Source organism: Pygocentrus nattereri, chromosome 13, assembly GCF_015220715.1.
Source record: "Pygocentrus nattereri isolate fPygNat1 chromosome 13, fPygNat1.pri, whole genome shotgun sequence".
NCBI lineage: Eukaryota > Metazoa > Chordata > Actinopteri > Characiformes > Serrasalmidae > Pygocentrus > Pygocentrus nattereri.
In genome coordinates this window covers 31,156,065-31,171,458 of record NC_051223.1, presented here as the reverse complement: position 1 = coordinate 31,171,458, position 15,394 = coordinate 31,156,065, and the positions used below count along the sequence as shown (strand labels likewise).

General features: G+C 37.8%; 1 protein-coding gene across 2 annotated transcripts; it reads right to left on the bottom strand.

Annotated features, from left to right (window-relative positions):
* Positions 1 to 90: 90 nt before the first annotated feature.
* On the bottom strand, positions 91 to 15,161 carry si:ch211-250n8.1. 2 transcript variants are annotated; one of them, XM_017701819.2, is made up of 16 exons: positions 14,787 to 15,161; positions 14,328 to 14,432; positions 11,903 to 11,978; positions 10,264 to 10,420; positions 10,059 to 10,104; positions 9,902 to 9,960; positions 7,827 to 7,862; positions 7,682 to 7,734; positions 7,340 to 7,472; positions 6,377 to 6,591; positions 6,213 to 6,258; positions 5,753 to 5,818; positions 4,088 to 4,147; positions 3,916 to 3,998; positions 2,110 to 2,204; positions 91 to 2,012 (listed from the first exon to the last, which is right to left on the bottom strand). In XM_017701819.2, exons 1-16 carry the CDS (start codon positions 14,821 to 14,823, stop codon positions 1,978 to 1,980), a joined length of 1,302 nt encoding a protein of 433 aa, XP_017557308.1. In that variant the 5' UTR covers positions 14,824 to 15,161; the 3' UTR covers positions 91 to 1,977. The 2 variants fall into 2 exon arrangements, with proteins under 2 accessions (XP_017557308.1, XP_017557299.1); XM_017701810.2 differs by having other exon boundaries at positions 3,916 to 4,001; positions 14,787 to 15,160.
* Positions 15,162 to 15,394: the final 233 nt, after the last annotated feature.

Sequence of the window (15,394 nt, the reverse complement as noted above, 5' to 3'; positions counted from 1 at the left end):
AAAGCTCTGAGGCGGGACTTCCGGGGCCATGACGGTGACGTTAACAACAACAACATCAACAACAACAATAAGACGCACTGATGTCGAAACTTCAAGATAAGGTCTTTATTGTGAATTTACAGTTATATTTGACCAATTCTGTACACAAATGTAAATGATCGAAATAAACCTCTGTTTTTGTTTTGTTTTTAAAGAGGACCTTGAAAATGCTCTTGTGCCCTCAGCTGTTGTTAAACTGTAAATTATTTTGTAGGTACATTATACATTGTTCCATAAAGCATGAAAACAACACAACAATAATAATAATAATAATAATATCAAAATTTCTTGAGTTAGTGAAAATATTTTATTCTTTCAAAATAATGTCAATGTTTGAAAAAAAGGCAATTATTTGAGCATTATTTCGGTTCCCTGGCAAGGGATTAAATGGGAATTCTGTTAATTTTTCAAAATTTATGAAACAATAATAAAACAGTCCTGTACTACACAACATTCTGAATAGAAATTGTGACTGCAAGGAAAATGTAGCCCGCTGGAAAAGACCTTTAGAACCATAAAAAATAAAAGGTGACGGTTTTGCTTTCTAATGGATATTGGCTTAAAGGTTGGAGACCACTAGTTTCCTTTATAAACACCACATCAGAAAACTATAAAATGTGTCTATAATCTGTCAGTTATTTTGGACGCTGGTATGCTGGTCTGCAGCAATGGAAGCTGCATTATGCTGTGTTTCGGAAGCTGGGTGACCAGCTACACCAGCACCAGACCAACAGAAACCAGCATGAAATCTTTGCTGCTCTGAGCTGTTTTTATTTTTTTTTTCCCCCAGCAGGGCTGTTAAACCATTCAGATCCTTTCACTGGTGACATCAACCCATAAGGAAAACACTAAGTACTATTACTAATCTTTAAACAATTTTACAAAACCACCAGAACCCACAAAACATTCAATCCTCTCTGTCTTTTGTTTTTTCTCAACAGGAATTTTTTGAGATAAAAAGACAAAATGTTGACATACTGCTGTCAGAAGCTGAGAAGGGAGAAAAATAAAAACAGGCAATTGGGCCTCCATTCCATTTAAACCAAAAGAAGGAAAAGAGAAAGAAAGTTTTTAGAGAGAGAGAGAGCAGAAAGTTTGAAATGTCCACAACCATTCGTTTTTAAAGTAACTTTTACACTTTTGCTCTGAGTCTATATTACATTTCTCAAATTAAATACACGCCTCCACTGTAAAAAATGTTTTTAATCACTTATGAGATAATCATATGCCTTCCACAAGCACTTCAGAGAGAGCATCATTACCCTGAACCCCAGATTTCCTTAATCTAATTCTGTCACCTGGAGGCAGAAGACAGTAGTAACTGAGATAAGTGAGCCATTTACTCAGAAATGTGAACTTAAATACACTGGATTTGTAGTTTTCTGAGTGCCCTCCAACTTCTACTGTAAGTATATTTGTCATAAGGAATCGTTTTTTCCCTGGTTTCTTTTTCTGTCCTTCCCATTTTGTTCTTAATTTCCTTCCCTGGTTTAATTTCACTCTGTTGTTGGTTCAGCAGATGAGCTCTCCATTCTCACTTTGAGCTTTTATTACTACTTAAGTTTTTCCTATTGTTGCTTTAGCTACTTATACGTATGAGTCAGTATTTAATTGATGCAATATTGTTTTTATTTCAGTATAATTTTAGGCTGTACTAGCCAGCGTTGCCCCAGGTATAATTACAGTGTAAAAACAATGTAATCAGAAATAGTCAGGCCTTTTATTATTCTTTTTTACTAAAACAATGTAATGAACGAGTAACAAACTGGGATTACAATACTTTGTCATAGAATTTCTCATACAAAAGTTACATCTTACAGTACAATACGTTTTCAAGAAATGTTTAAGATGCATGTAGGCTAGCGTTAATAAAAATAGTAAACAGAAAGTAATAGTCCTGCAAGAAAACATGGAAACTTTCCAACAGTGTCACAGTTCTCAAACAAACCACTCTGTGTTTTTAAAGCCAGCAGCTGTGGAAGTGAAACAAGGTCATTAGTATAGTCACATGAAGAGGACATTAAACACAAAGAGGACAATGAAAAGCACTAGAGGGATTTCATTGCTCACCTATACGATGGACGAGCTCCTCACATTCGGTGCTGGACGTCGCCTGTAGAACCACACAGCAGAATCCTTTTGGCTGGCCTGTGTCTGGAGTGTCCCTGAAACAGCCAATAAAAAGCTCAGTTTCAATATTGACTCAGCTAATCAAGCCAAAGTTCACAGCCATGAAGCCTTTTACAAATTGCGTTTACATTTCCACTGATAAGCAGCTGGAATGCAGATACACTGGAACTTCCACCCCCACAGGCTTTCACAGGAAACAAGTGCAGCAGTTAATGCAGAGTATTCCAATAGCAGTGACCAGGATCCTTACATAGTCTATGACCTTACATAATTTCTGACCTGTTCCTTTGTTTACTTTTGGGTGTCATTGGTTTAACTGTTGGTAACCGTGTCTTAATGCTTTGTCTATTGTCCCTCTATATTGCTGGTACCTGTACAGCACTTTGTAGTATTTAAAATCTGTGATAATTTTAAAATTTCCAATCCAAGAAAAATAGCAGTAAAGATAATATTGCACGGCCAACATGTGAACTAGTGTCTTCTCACCTGAAATAGCATTCAAAAGTGTGGAATTATCATTCCAACTAGTTTTCATTAATATAAAACCAATTTTGTAGCAGACACTTTATTAAGATGCTACTACTGTACAGCTTCACAGATTCCCCAATGGTGGAACAAGCTACCTTCCACTGTCAGAGCAGGGGCGTCCCTCGCTATTTTTAAGAAACTCCTGAAGACAGAGCTCTTCAGGGAGCACTTACTCTAATCGCCTCTTGCAATCTAACCACTACCAACCTCATCTCCTTCTTGCCCTCCTTCCCTTCTCTACCCCGCTATTACCCTTTGGCCTCCTTTAAGGCCTGACTATGTTTGTTCTATGTACCTCATTATTTGTAAGTCGCTTTGGATAAAAGCATCTGCTAAATGTAAAATGTAATGTAATGTAATGTAATGTAATGTAATGTAATGTAAGCTTTCATAATATTGGCAGAATAATTCTCACTTTATATAAAATGTCTAATAACTGTGTAGTTACACATTAACAATGCATGCAGCGTCAATGAAACCTTAACAATTGCTAACAATGTAACAATGTTACAGATTGATTTATGTGGTACAGCTTAAATACCACAACTTTTACTCATGTCAGTATTTCCTGTGCAGATACAGTGTATACTCATGATGTAGGTTATTATGCACCTTTTGATACAATCAGAAAGGTCTTGTTGGAAAAACTGCAATTCACTCAAATGTAATTACCCTCATTCTATTACACATGTGCAATTACATAAGAGAAAACAGACTGTTACAACTATCAAGATACACTTGTGCAATGACATAAACTGTGCTACTGTAATCCATGTGTAACTAATAGTCCACTAATAGTTACATTGTTGTAGCATGTATTTTTAATGTGTAACTACACAGTATTTAGAAACCATTACTAATAACATCTGTATTTATAAAGCACTTTTTATACCAACGGAAGCTCAACGTGCTTTATAGACAGGTGGTAAATCAGTTAACTTGAATATGAATATACAGTAAAGTTATAAAAAATACGCATTGCATTTGAAAAGTGGTGATCAAATCTTGAGGCATATCAAGGAAACACTATAAATAGATAATTACAATAAATTATTACTTGATAACTTCTTGATGTTCCCAAAACACTTCAAATGTAGTATCCTATCTTAGTGTTTTATTCCAATCTACACTGTATAAGTTATTATTGAACAAAATAGCAGCAATTTTTAATATTCACAACCTTTGAATAGAAATGTATTTAAGTATTGAAATACATACACTACGCAGAAAGCAAAGATGGTGAAGTCTGGCTGGCCAAACCTCCCCACGCATGAGATCTCAGGAAAGTGATGCTGGAAGAGCTGCTGTTTAGAGTAAAAAGAGACGATGAAGATGATCTTCTTTAAATGTGTGTCAGTCGTCATGTCTCTGGTCAATAAATGCTACAGACCTGTTTATTGGATTTATCAGTGCAGGTCATGTGAGTCTCCTTCACATCCAACAGCACCTCCTGTGCAGAGAAGCAAAGTTGAACAAGGAATAGACACAAGAAAGGTGATAGATACAAGAAACATGTTCCTACATGGTTTTCCCATATATCCCACCTTGTACCGTGATATGCGAACCCAAATAAATGTCTGTTGCACATGAAATAGGATATGTCCCACATTACTCAACTCTTTTGGGTTAGAGGACCTGTTTTTGACCTGTTTTTGTTCTTTTTTTTTTACTTAGTTCAGTCTGTTTCTATTATCAGCTGGAAAGACTGATACATTAGACAGATGATTTTATTGACTCCTTGCTCCATCTATTTGCAAACTGGGCACAGCGTGTGTTGTCTTTCCTCCCAGGCTATCTACTACTGGGCGTAACATTCTACAGTTTGGTTCATTGCCTAGCCTTGTTATTGTTGGCACATTACCATATTCCCTAGCACTGGGCATGGCTCTAAACTGACTGGGCTCTACAGTAACTGTAAGAACACAAAATGTGACCATCATTTTGCAACAAGTTAAAAGAAACACCACTTTTGAGCCCAAAGAGTTTTAACCGGTGCCTTTAATAGTAGTTTTGAACATATTTAAGCCAAATTTGCATATCACAAACACTTTGATGGACATAAAGCTGAATGATACATAATATACTCAAAGACCCAAATAAGCATATATTGTGTATTAAGGAATTATTGTTATATGTTAATTTGTTGAGAATATTTTTAGACATGGAGCACCTCATGGACCTGGCTTTTAACTCACTCAGTGACATGTAGCAGGCTGAAGATTCTCCATAAGGGGGTGTTATTAGCATAATAATAATAATAATACAGCAAGTTTCCAAAGCTCAAAGTCACAGACCATCAATGACACTGTGTGCAACTGTTTCTTATTTAAAGGGAAATTCCATCTATTTAAAAATTCAGCATAATTCAACTGCTAAGATGCAAAGTATTTCCGAGTAGTTTGATGTGAAAAGGGTGATTGTAGAGACTTATAGACTTGGCTTTCTTTACAATGGAAGTTGTAGGAACCTGGAGGTCAGAATATCTATAAGACAAACATAGCTTTTAATTTTATTATTATTTTTATTTTATTTTAGATTTCATTTTATATTTTATTGTATGTTTTATTTTATTATTATTAATACTTGAAACAACCAGTGTCTTCTGGGTTTTAAGATAAAAAAGTTGATGGTGAAAAAAGTTGATGGTGTTACATCTGAAAAAAATGCCAAATTCTTTTTGGGCACTATTTTGCCTTATAATGCCCTGCATGTATGTGTCTGCCTTATGCCAAACTTCATCATAACTAGTCAAAGTAATCTTTTTTGAGAAAGCTTTTAGAGGCATTAAACCCTTGAGGCACCTGGTTCATACTGCCACCACTGTGAACAATTCTCACTTAATAAACATTGCTAAAATGGAGCATATCATATCAAACCACCCTGAATGACTCTGCTTACATGATGGAATTATGTCGACATTTTGAAAAATTTGTGGAATTTAATGAAGTAAAATGTGTCCCAAAATTTAATTAGTAATGTATATCATAGAGGTCCATTGACAGCTGTCTGGTTTATTATATTCTGAATTTAACCAGCACACCGGATGCATGTGTACCTTGCTATTCTGCCTCATTCGCAGCACGGCAGGAATGGCATGCTGCAACACCTCCTTCCCTCCATACTAAGACAAGAAGAAATTACACTTCACAGTTATCAGTCAGTCAATCACTACACTGCAGCAATGGTGTTAATCTTCATTTAAACTGTATCTGAACTGAGGCTAATAAGCTCCAAAAGCAAGAAAAGAAAGCATATGTGCATTAATATATCGCTGCTATCATAACAAAACATCGTATCTCCAAAAAGATAACTTTACAGGAGAAGGAAAAAACATAGTTTACTATTACTGTAAGTCAATAGAACCAGACTTTTTTCCAAGTAATTTTGGGCCATTACTTTTTGTCCATCCTTCTTGAAATTTACGCACAATGTTCAAATTATGTCAAAAACTAAAAATTGGCAAAAATGGAGATACGAGGTTTTGTTCTGACAGCAGTGATATGTATCTTCTTTACCATTCCTATGTTTGTTTTCCCTAAGAGCTGCAGAGCATACAGGATCCTGTTAACAGATGAAAGCGAAGAGCTTGGTCATTATCGTGGTATTTGTAACGAATACATTAACAAATACACATCGAAAAATATATTTATGCAATAAATTCACAGTCAGGTGCGCTTACCGGCCCTCTTTCACACACTGGCTCTGGCTCTGGCTCTGTCGCTGCGCTGCAGGACTGGGCTGTGGAGCTGAGCTGAACTGGAGCAAGGGGTTTTCCTGTTTCAGCTGCCGTAACAATGGCACCAATGGACGATACATGGCCCCATCCTTGCATCTCCAACGCAGTAGCCGGAGAGACAGAGGCTGACCCTTCAGCCTGGACAGCACCACACCTGCCTTTACACAACACAGCATGACATAAATACTCATTTAATACTGATAATATAGAACAACACAGTAACATGAATAATTCATGAAGAATAATAACTGATTAAAGTAATGCTGGGGATACAAGTCAAATTTATATAATTTCTCCCTCACCAAATGGAATCAATTAGCCAATATGTAGTTGGTATCTGAGGTTTGCTTCTTTAGTTTCGTACTGGGGATATGAAGATAATGTAGCTAACAAGTAATGTTTGTATATATTCTTCTATTACTTGCTAGCTGCCCACATTTCTCATGTGTTGGCTGATCAACTACATTTAGGTGAATCCTAGACTCCTAAAAAAGATGGTTCTTCAAAGGTTCTTTGCATGATTAGAGGGGTCTTTGCATTGTGAAAGAGTTCTTCGGATTGATGGACGATATGCTGCAGATGGTTCTATATAGCACCAAAAAGGTTTCTACTATGATTATGATGTCAAGCGTGTAACAATAGAAGAACCCTTTGTGGTGCTATACAGAACCCTTTTCAAAAAGGGGTTTAAAGAACCATCTGTAGCATATTGTCCATCAATCTGAAGAAGCCTTACACAATGCAAAGAACACTTTAATCATGCAAAGGGTTCTTTGCGTGTTAATGGTTTTATACAGAACCATTTTCTTTACTAAAGAACCTTGAATAGCCACCTTTTGTGTGTATGTAAACCGGATTTTTCGCCAAGCTATCGCTTTAGGTCAGTCTCAGTAAACATCACCAGACCTGGCCATTGCTGGAATTCCTCAGCGATATCCCATTAATTTCATCAATGATGTCACCAGGCTCTGCAAACATATCCACCTGAGCCATTCCACCGTGAAGCAGTTCCAACACAAACACACGTCCATCCAGGTACCTGAGACAGAGAGAAAGAGAGAGGGGGGAGAAAGGGAGAGGCTGTAGGTTTACATTCACCAAGAACAGAACACATACACTATTAGAACACAGAACTTGTGGCATTCAAGCAAAACTATCATCTTATAAAGTACAAAGGCAACCTGCTTTGCTGAGTGTAATATGGCCAGTTTGTTGCTCTGCCAACCATGCTACTATAAGCATGCTAACCTGAGAACCATCCCCAACTCGCGACATGGCACGGCCTCATAGGTTTCACACACCTAAAACACATAAGTAGGCTTTCAACATGCATTTAACATGCACAGACTGCCATACAGTGCTCAGGGTGGGTGTCAGAATGCTTTGGACTTACTGGAAGTAGCCAGCTCTCATCTAGGAAGCTGCAGTTCTGGAGTAGCGGATACAGAAAGGAAATGTCCCATTAAAGTGGGGAAAACAAGGCTCAGTTCACTGAGGATAAAGGGTATTACTAAAATTTCAAAGCAGGCAAGACATACAGTGAGTTGCCAGTTTAATATGTACACTTTATCAGATACACCTACACTGTTAGAAGAGAGTTTACTGTCTAGGTTCATTTTAGCTTCCCAAGGTGCAAACAATGATAATAATAATAATTATAATAATAATAATAATACTATATTTTATTTATATAGTGCACTTTTCATGACAACATCAATTCAAGATGCTTTACAGAAAAATAAAACAAAATTCCTAAAAAAAAAAAAAACATAAAAAATATCCATGAAAACAGTTCTAAAAAGAAAAGTCTTAAGACTCTTCTTTAGACCCAAAATGACTCAAAACAAAACCAAAATTAACTATAAAAACACGTCTAAAAAGAAAAGTCTCAAAATAAAAGTCTCCAATAAACTAAAAGTACGGTCACCCATGGAGCAGAACTTTGAACCGGCAGATTTGAGGATCCAGACCTCAGTAAAACTGTAGCAGAGTCTGAGGCTGTAAAAGATTCTGCAAATATACTGGAGCTCAGGCATGTAAACATTTATAAACCAAAAACACAGTTTTGATGAATTCTCTCTCTCTAATGGATAACCAGTGCAAAAACTCTAAAATTAGAGTGATGTGAGAAAACGCTCTAGTATTGGTTAAAATATGTGCACCAACATTCTGCGATCTCTGTATACTCTTATTTAGATGTCCAGCCAAGAGGGCATTGTGGTAACCTAACCATGAGGTCACAAACACTACTCAGCATCAACACAAGTTAGAGAGGTGCTGTGTACCGCAATATTCGGTAGTTGGTAAAAAGAGGTTTTACAAACGGAGGTAATATGAGAATCAAATGATAGTGTAGGATCAGTGTAAATGTACTGTCAAAAGGTACAGTCATACGCAAATGTTTGATCATCCTTGGGCAAATGAAATTTTTTTCTTTTCTATTTTTCTATTTTTCTAATTTTCTTTATTTTCTAAGAGAAACTAAGTTAACAAATCTTTTAACAAACTTAAATATGGCATTTTCTGCTCATTTTAGAGCATAATTTATATTTATCCGTTGAATTCAACAAACTGGAAAAAAAATTATACATAAAATATGAAATGTGTCTGAAGGCACATGCCACGTTATGCTATTTTTTTCCAAATATGTTCAGCAGATGTAGCAAATAAACAGTATTTATGCATTAAAATGTGCTTAAGAGCGCTTTCTGTAGAGGATGTAGAGGAAAATCTACAACTACAAAGAGTAATTTGGCCAGGGTGGATACGACCACATGTACCACACACATTACCATGTTACTACCACGTTAGTGTCTCCGTTGCGCTGAGAAGTCAGTTTCCGACCTGTATGGCTACAAAGTGCATCTGTAGACAGGTGACAAATTAAAGGAAAAATATGAACAAAAACACAGAGTGATAATACTTCCAGACAGGTGTTGCTGCATGATGCAATCAAGCAATTAACATCCTGCTATGTTCTGTGGCATGAATAAAAATGCTGAGCAGGCCCAGTTGAACTCAATTTTGGGTCAAGATGGAAAGGGGAGAAGATCTACATGAATTTGATGACCATGGACCGGTTTATGAGTGTGAAAATGAAACATCATGGCCTGCACAGTCACCAGATCTCAACTCAGTTGAATACTTATGGGAGATTTTGAAACAATGCACTAGACAGCACTCTCCTCCACCACCATCAGACTGGTGTTTCATCCCTCTGGTACAGTTGAAGAGGCTTGTAGAATCTATGCCAAAAAGCCCTGAGGCTGTTCTGGCAGCTCTTGGTGGCCAACTCCTTACTTTATGTTGTTTTTTTTTCTTTAATGTGTCACCCATCTGTACATGGTGGAGTGGGTGTAGGTGTTTCTAATACACTGGCAACTTGTACAATAAAACAGACACAAACATTGCCGAATACTTACAGTTTCAAAACAATTTAAATTAGTACATTGACACGAAGGTGCATACCTCTATGTTGAGCTTGAACTTAATTTCAGAGAGAACCAGACACAGCGAGAGAAAAGGCTCTGTGCGCAAGAAAATACACACATAATACAATAATTTCTCAAGTGTGATATGCATCAAATGATAAATACATATTTAAGCCCAGGGGAAAATTACTCACCTACAAATTTCTCATTCCTCAACACAGAAGTTTCAGGACTATACCACTGCAAAGGGAAAGAATTCTTATTGTGATTCAAACAGAATGGGGCAGAACTCGATTCACTGTAACAGTATGAAGAAAAAAGCGCATTTAAAAAGATTTTAATTTTTAAGAATGAATGCAGTCCCAGATCCGATAACTGTGTGACTGTAATTTCACTGACCTCCATGACCCTGCCTGTGTGTAACACATGCTTGACTGCATTTTCCAAAGTTCTCTTGGCCAGCATTAGCCGTATGAAGAAGCGACCACGGCCCTGAGCGGTCAAGAGCTTGGGACAGGCCGTGGTTTTCTGCACTGCTAAAGAGACTGCACTGAGCCTGCAGGCAGTAAGAGACAAGAGAATGAATAAGAATGCTCAATGTTAAAACCTTAACTTCATTAAGTGAAATAGGAAGGCAATTTGTGTAAGTGCACAAAGAACACTTTACAGATTTGATTTTCCAGAAACTTTACACTAATCAGTATTTTCAAAAGAGAATCATCTGTGATATTGTAATCTAGTCCAGTGCTTTAAGCACCAATCAGGATCATTTGATTACTAATTCTTTTAAGGGCATTTTCCTAACTGCAGTGGCCTCTTTTATGCAGGATAATGCCACACTGGCCTGTCACATTGCACATACTGTATGGGAATGGTTTGAGGAACAGGACAAAAAGTTAATGGTGTTGACCTGGCCTTCAAATTATCCAGATTTCAGTCCAATTGAGCATCTGTGGAATGTCGGGGGACAAGATATCCAATCTGCAGCTGCTCTATCTCGAAACTTACAGGACTTAAAGGATCTGCTTCTAATGTTTTGGTGCCAGATAGCACAGGGCACCTTCAGAGGTCTTGGAGAGCTCAGTGAGTCAGAGCTGTTTTGGCAGCACAACAGAATATTAGGCAGGTGGTTATAATGCCTTGGCAATCAGTTTACAGCTAATTTAGCTCAACAATCTTTGAAGATTTAACCTGCCTGTATGCTGTGAAAACCTATTTGAACATTTTGTTTAATTATTTATCATTGAACCAAGCAGAGAAAGTCTGTTGAGAGTGTTAGTAAATAGAAAAATACATTTCATTATGGTTTCAATTTGATGAAAAGTTTAAAGTGCAAAACTGGTGCAAACTCTTCTTCTTCTTTCGGCTGCTCCCTTTAGGGGTCGCCCCAGCAGATCATCTGCCTCCATCTTGCCCTATCCATTGCCTCCTCTACTTTCACACCAACCATCTCCATGTCCACCTTCACTACATCCATAAACCTTCTCTGAGGTCTACCTCTTCTCCTTCTACCCGGCAGCTCCATCTCCAACATTCTTTGACCAGTATATCCACTATTCCTCCTCAACACATGTCCAAACCATCTCAACCTGGCCTCTCTGGCTTTATCTCCAAACTGCTCCACCTTCACTGTCCCTCTGATCTGCTCATTTCTAATCCTGTCCATCCTTGTCACTCCCAATGAAAACTCAAACCTCATTATACTGAATGTAAGCAAAGTGACAGAAATAACTCACCTGCACTTAGAAAGTGGCTTCTAAATCTTTGTAAAAGTTTTTTTCATCACAAAAGATGGTTCTGGTGCCATTTTAGCCATGTTAGTGTACCTGGTGTATTAGTTAGAGTAGGGATGATTCAACTCCTCATCTAATTAGCAAGCTCAATTTGTGATAGAGGAACGAAAACACCAATTACTGCAGCGGTGTGTCCCTCCAGAGCCTGAGTTTGTTGCCACTCGGTTATAGGGTTAAGGTTATGTACAGACACATGGACAACAGATTTGCACATGTCATATAGGCAACCATGACGCGATACTGACCTGCCACATGTGTCATGTTGCAGTAGCTGCTCAAAACAATACCAATAGTCTCTGTGTGTCAAGCTCAGTACTGGCTCTGCAAGCAAGAACAATATTTACATAATTACAATAGACCTCTAAAGTATTATGTCATTCTGCAGTCAATGTTATGCCCATATTAGAAAAAAATGTACCCAGAAAAAAAGTGCTAAACTGTCACTGGGCCAGCACCCCTCTTGTCACTGGGGTGGTACCCTCATGGATACATCTCAGTACCTTTAGTCAGGGAACATAACTACCATAATCCACCGAAATCATATTTTCTAAGTTGTACTGACTCCACACACCCCGTCTCGTCTTTGGGTTTTCATTTTATTGCTCTGTTTTAAAACATTAGGTTATGAAAAGTTACAAATATGTACTTTTCCACTGGGAAATACCTATTTAAGGTTCTCAATTGGACCTTAAAACCACTGTTGTACCTTAGAGGGAACATTGTTTGTACCTTGATGAACGAAAAATGTACCAGCACAGAGCCTTTATATCTACCAGTGTAAAGATAATACTTTTGTCTTGTAGACATTTTCCTCCCAAACGTCATTGGATCTTCTGAATTATGAGGCTGTAAGGGAGTTGAAATACGAATAATGCTACATCCAGGCTACAATCAAGCTAACACTCCTGTGCATTGACAGGATATTGCAGACAAGCAGAAAAACATAAAAAACACTCCAAGTGCAATATTAGAACTACTGCCAAAAAAACCTTAACTACCACATTGGACAAAGCTTGCTGGTTTATATTATGTATATTGGTGAGGATGCCCGTCTTAGGATGTGAGCTGAATGAACAGCAGCTTACATGCAGTGATATTTCTGTGTCACCTCCTTAACAACCTCATAATTCAGAGGATCTATGAACATTCAGAAGAAAAATGATAAAAAACATCATTTATTTTTTTTTACACAGATAAATCTGCTTAGGCCTTAGAATCCTTAGTATCGGAATAAAGCCGACTGTAGAACAGCGATACAACTTCAAAGGTCTATTGTCTTATCCATGGTTAGTGTTCTTTCATAGCAACAGTTGCTAGGTTGGACAAGCTTTACAGAACTTTGACAAAAATCCTTTTCAAACCTAACAAGAGCTTCAGTCCACTGCTGCTTCCACAATCCCTTGAGTCCAGTACAACACGGATATTAAATGTATCACACATGAACATGTCTACTACTGTAGCTCAGTAATACTGAGATATATTAATGGTTTTTACATTGATTTATCAGTGTAATGGTTGTTAATACACCTCAGCATTACTGAGTTATAATGCTGAGGAATGATGACATATCAATTGTCTGTAATGCTGAGATATATTAATGATCATTACATTGATTTATCAGTCTGTTCAGGCTTTAGAAGCACTGTGTAACACTGAGATTAAAAGCTCTCAGTCAACTCAGGCTTCAACAGAGCTCAATATGACAGATTAATAACTGATCATCACATTGGTTTATCAGTCTAGTCAGGCTTTAGCAGAGCTCAGTAACACTGAGATTAATAACTGATCATCACATTGGTTTTTCAGTCTACTCAGGCTCTAGCAGAGCTCAGTAACACTGAGATTAATAACTGATCATATTGATTCATTAGTCTACTCAGGCTATAGCAGAGCTCAGTAAAACTGAGATTAATAACTGATCATATTGATTCATTAGTCTACTCAGGCTATAGCAGAGCTCAGTAAAACTGATATTAATAACTGATCATATTGATTCATTAGTCTACTCAGGCTATAGCATAGCTCAGTATGACTCAGATAAATAACTGATCATCTCATTGGTTTATCAGTCTACTTGGGCTTTAGCAGGAACTGTGTCAAGAAACCATTTGTTTGAGTTCTTCTTTAGAGTCTATTGAATAAAGTGTCTTCTACAAGCCATGTGCTGGTTAAAAACAGAAAGCATTCTGTTAAATATAGAGTCCTGCTGGTGTCAGCCTATATAAATAACAATAATACATGGTCAGATTTATGGTGAGATTTAAACCACCATTATGTAAAGCTTGTCCAACCTAGCAATAGTTGCTACAAAAGTCCAGAGAACATGGATACGCCAACGGCAGCAGAACTTAGCATATACACTGATCAGGCCTAATATTATGACTTTGTTTCTATGCTCACTGTCCATTTTATCAGCTCCACTTACTATGCAGGTGCACTTTGTAGCTCTACAATTACAGACTGTAGTCCATCTGTTTCTCTGCATACTTTGTTAGCCCCCTTTTACTGTCCTTTTAAAGAAGGAGGTGGTCATAATGTTATGCCTGCTCAGTGTACACTGTGATGTAACAACAGTACTTTGTGACGCATCGATGTAACGGTATATATGTGTGAGTGTGTGATGTGCGTGTATATACAGGTGCTGATGAAGTAAAAGGGTTGCCCACTCACGCTGCAGTCCTTTACGCAGAATGAGCTCCAGCAACTCACAGCAAGTGGCCAAATGAGGGCTGGAGTCTGTCACTGTTCCTTCAGCCTGGAGCTGCAAAATACACACTGGAGACAAACCGGTTCAGGCAGGTTGGGAATAAGGTTATGATTAGGAGGAGAAAGGGCTAAATTGTTCAGGGATGAGGTGAGTCAGACTCTCTCACTGCCTCTGCACTCCAGAACATGCATCATTACTTACTGCCTGACAGATATTCTAGTCATAATTTACCTGTTTAGTCGAGTCTGCTGCATCACTGACATACCCCAGCATGTTTTAAGGACAAATGTCCAGTGACCTGCGTCCACTGTCCAGCATTAAAGAGCATGGTCGTTTCAGAGGAGAGTGCAAACATCATGCATAAAGAAATGACGGCTACAGGGAAGGACAAGCAGTATCTAAACAACATAATGAAATCTTACCTTTCAGCGTCTCGATAAGAGGGTCTTTAACTGGCATGTTTCCCCCTCTCTCTGTAATGATCCTGTTATAAACAGAGCACGGCAACTGGATAAGGTTGGTAGAGCTGATCGATCATTTTCCACGCACCAAACAGTGGAAATATGAAGGCATTTATGGAGAAGCATAGAGTAAAACGGTTTAGAGCAACATAGCCAGACTATACGCAGCTATATCTGCGAGATAAACACAGCATTCCGAAGCTTAAAGTTCAGTCGGCCGAGCCCAGGACCTGAAACAGGAAAGTATGCAAAATACTCTGGAGATGAGAAACGGCGCCGTGCATGAATATTCATTACGCTCGTCTCTCTAATCAAAGTTCATCTACTACACGGCACCGCCCCTTCATTTCAAGCACGTCTCACTGGCGCCCTCTTCTGGCAAAAGGTATTGTTACCACTGAATTTAGCGTGGTCTACAGCGGGGTTTCTCAACCCTTGGGACTGAGGACCACCATATATATATATATATATATATATATATATATATATATATATATATATATATATATATATATACACACACACACACACACACACACACTCATTAGGTGTTCAGTTGTTTATTAGGT